This window comes from Drosophila mauritiana, chromosome 3R, assembly GCF_004382145.1.
Source record: "Drosophila mauritiana strain mau12 chromosome 3R, ASM438214v1, whole genome shotgun sequence".
NCBI lineage: Eukaryota > Metazoa > Arthropoda > Insecta > Diptera > Drosophilidae > Drosophila > Drosophila mauritiana.
This window is the reverse complement of record NC_046670.1, coordinates 6,361,322-6,365,183: the sequence shown is the minus strand read 5'-3', so window position 1 is coordinate 6,365,183 and position 3,862 is coordinate 6,361,322. Positions and strand designations below refer to the sequence as shown.

Genomic DNA, 3,862 nt, shown 5'->3' with positions numbered 1-3,862 from the left:
TACTCTGGAACTGGTACCACACATTGTTCTGCTCTTGCTCTCGTTGGCTTTTGTTGGCTTTTGTTGTACGCCCGATATTGCTGGTGTTGCGGTGTTTTCGCTGCTGTTACCAATGTTGCGCATGCGCCGGCGTCTCAGCCGGAGTCTCGGCTGCGGTGTCTCTGCTCCCCAATCCCCAGTCTCCGGGCTCGCCGGTCTCGGGTGGTATATATTAGGGCCGCCAGCCAGCAGTCAGCACAGTTCGTTAACAGTCCTAGTCGTGGTTCTAGGAGGTTCAACCAGCGTCCAGCGACCAGTGCCTGTGCCCGTGTGTCGTGTGTAGTTAGTTTTCCGCTCATCCCCAGTGTGTTCCCGAAACTCCTTTTCGAAGCTCAATCGTGTGATCTTAGCTAAAATGAAGCCATTCGTAAGTATGCGCCATGGGATCGAAAGGATAACGCCGAGCAAGAGGATTAAAGTTATAAATAATATGAGTTGGAGTGTGTACAGAAACATGAGGAGCAAAGGATATTTGGATTGAGTGCTTGAATTACTGAGATAAAATTCGAACATTTCCTGTTTTTTCAAATTAATGTCTCTGCATGTGGCAGTAATTTATAATGCTTAGAATTCAAAGGTTTTACTATCAAAGCACATTTAATTGATTGATTCTATCTTAATGCTTAAGTTCATTAAAATCGTAGTTAAATGGAACTATCAAAGTTTATAACCAGCCAGGTTTTGGTAGTTAGAACTGCTTGTTCATTTTCGATCTTTGGGATATGTTAATCGGCATCAAAAGAGAAGTGTGGCATACCAAATGTTTAAATTGGATTTTGTCAGCCGTTCGAAAAGTAACCACTAGTTGGACTGTGACTTGCCATTACATTTGAATGCATTCCTGGCAATCTTTTAATCTGTCATAGCGCAATTAATTTAAAATTAAACTGACATTGCTTCTGTAAACCCAATTTAATTCGCTTAAATTCCGCTCCGAACAAAATGGCACCTGTGCATCGTTCAGTTCCATCCGAGAGTCAATTACCATGGCACGTCATGCTAAACGTACCTACCACCTAGCAAACCATCAGCTGCCATGGAGCTCCGTGCGAAATCCCGTTGATAAGCCGCTGACATGTTGCATGTCGGACAGTTTATTCAACCGTTTTTCCACCACTTTCTGCCCCACTCACCTGCTGACACATAATATGGTACATAATCGCGCCGCATGCGGTAATATCTGCGAACGAATATTGGCCGACCGACCGACTACTGACCAACATATCTCGGAATCACATCTAACGGTTGCGCTTCGCGGCTCTGAAAAGCGAAACCGTTGGAAAAGCGAATCCAGAGGAAAAGCGAGTCCAGGAGAAAAGCGAAAAGATGGGCGTGTGGGGCAAGAAAAGCGAGAGGAAAACGCTGGCGCAAGAGCAAGAAAAGCGAAAAGCCTGTAATTAGGTTAGCAGAGGCGGCTTATAAGCTTCCACTGAGTGACACCTGCGATTAACGATTTTGGGCGGTGGCTACCGCACGAGTAATTATTGAGCAGTCACATAATCCCACGCCTAACACCTTCTACACTGTGAGAAACATGTATAAACTATATGTTAATAATTAGAAATATTCAAAGAAATGAAGGTGCAGAGCTCTTTTATCGTAATTCTTTATCACCATATTAGGAAACACCTTCAATACTCCAATAACAATTTTAGCTACATTCAAATTAAAAAAATTATTTTCCATTTTTATTTAGTTTATTGCCGCAGCGTTGCTGATCTCGACGGTGTCCGCCTCCTGGCACGGAGCCGTCTCCACACAGTACCAGCACCTGGACCCGCACAGCCACACCTACTCCTACGGATACGCCGATCCCAACTCACAGAAGCACGAGACGCGCAGCCATGACGGCACCACGCACGGCTCCTACTCCTACGTGGATGGTCACGGTCATGTGCAGTCGGTGTCCTACACCGCTGATCCGCACCATGGCTTCAACGCTGTGGGCACCAACCTGCCTCAGGCTCCTCAAGTTCATGCCGCTCCCGTTTACGCTGCCGCCCACGCCCATGGCGCCTATGCTCCTTACGCCCACGGACCCATCCACATCCCAGTGCTAACCCACGGAGGCGTCCCCGTCGATACTCCCGAAGTGCAACACGCCAAGGCCGCCCACGCCGCTGCCCACGCTGCTGCCGCCCACAATGCCGGAGGACACCACCTGTACAAGCGCTCTATCTACGGCGGAGGATGGGCCTACGGACAGGCCGCCCATGTGCCGCTGACTCATGGAGGTGTGCCCGTTGATACTCCCGATGTGCAGGCCGCCAAGGCCGAACACTATGCCGCCCACGCCAAAGCCCTGGGTCATGTGGCTCATGCCCACGGTGCTCCCGTTGAGACGCCCGAGGTGCAGCACGCCAAGGCTGCGCACTTTGCTGCTCATGCTGCCGCCCGTTCCGGACATGCCGTTGCCCCCATCAACCACGGTGGCTATCACGTGCCCGTAATCCACAATGGAGTGCCCGTCGATACGCCCGAGGTGCAGCATGCCAAGGCCGCTCACTACGCCGCCCTGTCTCAGGCCTCCGCCCACGGAGGAGCCTCCCATGGATCCTGGGACGATGGCAGCTACGACGGACGCTGGGAACAGAGCCACAGCAGCCACAACAGCTACGCCTCCGGCTACGCGCACAAGGGACCCATCCACATCCCGGTCATCCACAACGGAGTGCCCGTGGAGCCCGCCGAGGTGCAGCACGCCCGTGCCGCGCATCTGAATGCGTTGGCCGCCGCCGGACATGGAGCTCCCGCCAGCCATGGTGGCTACTACGGTGGCAATGGACACGAGGATGATGGCCAGTACCACGCGCACTACGACCACTATTAAGTGGCGAGTGGTCGGCACTTGAGAGGAGTCTAACTTCCGATCGACGACGAGCATCTCTATACACTCTGACTAACCGACTACCGAAGCCAGCGTGTCGTATGCGTAACTTTGCATTGCGTATTCGCTCGCCAGTGCCACTTTTATACAGCATTCGCAACTATCTGTCTTTCTTTACACCTATCTGTTCTATTACTGCTGCTATTTCTTCACCTCTGCCACAAAAACACACAGAAAACTGAAAGCGACTACACACGGGAGATTGAAGTGTTTCGCAGGAAGCCTTCCTTGCCCGCTGGGTTTTGACCGATTTGGATTTTGGATCCAGTCACAGCACACACAAATCTATCAACCTACATACTTTTCTCTGTACTATGATTTTCCCTCATTCTTTATCTATATCTTTATCCTCCTGTTACTTCGATTGAGAAACGCTGTATGAGTATGTTGTAAATAACAGTTGTAATCTTTATGTATCTGACCAGATATAGATCTATATTTTATATGAACATGCAAACAGACAAATAAACTGCAAAAATGTATTTGATCACATTTTGAAGTGTTTGAAATTGGCGGTGAAATTGTAGTATTAAGAATTTGAAATCAAAGCACCAGGATGCAATGTTAACTTACTTTTTGCGATTATGTTTTAAATTTCGTTGATAAAAAGCGCACCTTAAAAAAATTAGAAATATATTTGGTTTTATTTTTCAACATCCCTTTTCACATTTAATCCATGATTTCTGTTAACATATTTTCAATTAACTAAGGCTTCTACACAATAATTAAAACACTTTTTAGTCTTATTAGATTTAAATTAAGTCGAATTTATTGTAATTGAAGTTGGAATTGAAAATTCATCCATATTTGATGATTTTTCTATTGTTTTGTCATATTAATTAAAAGGGCATCCCGTTTTAGGGTTTGGCCTTGTCTGTGGGATATTCCATTTACTTTAAACTCTGTCGCATATTTCCCAGTCTCAGGTCAAAAGTC

General features: G+C 47.5%; 1 protein-coding gene across 1 annotated transcript; it reads left to right on the top strand.

The window, feature by feature from the left end:
* Positions 1 to 220: 220 nt before the first annotated feature.
* On the top strand, positions 221 to 3,418 carry LOC117145286 (histidine-rich protein PFHRP-II). The gene is made up of 2 exons (XM_033310876.1): positions 221 to 406; positions 1,736 to 3,418. The coding sequence occupies exons 1-2, from the start codon at positions 395 to 397 to the stop codon at positions 2,867 to 2,869; spliced, it is 1,146 nt and encodes a 381-aa protein (XP_033166767.1). The 5' UTR covers positions 221 to 394; the 3' UTR covers positions 2,870 to 3,418.
* The last annotated feature ends 444 nt before the right edge of the window (positions 3,419 to 3,862 follow it).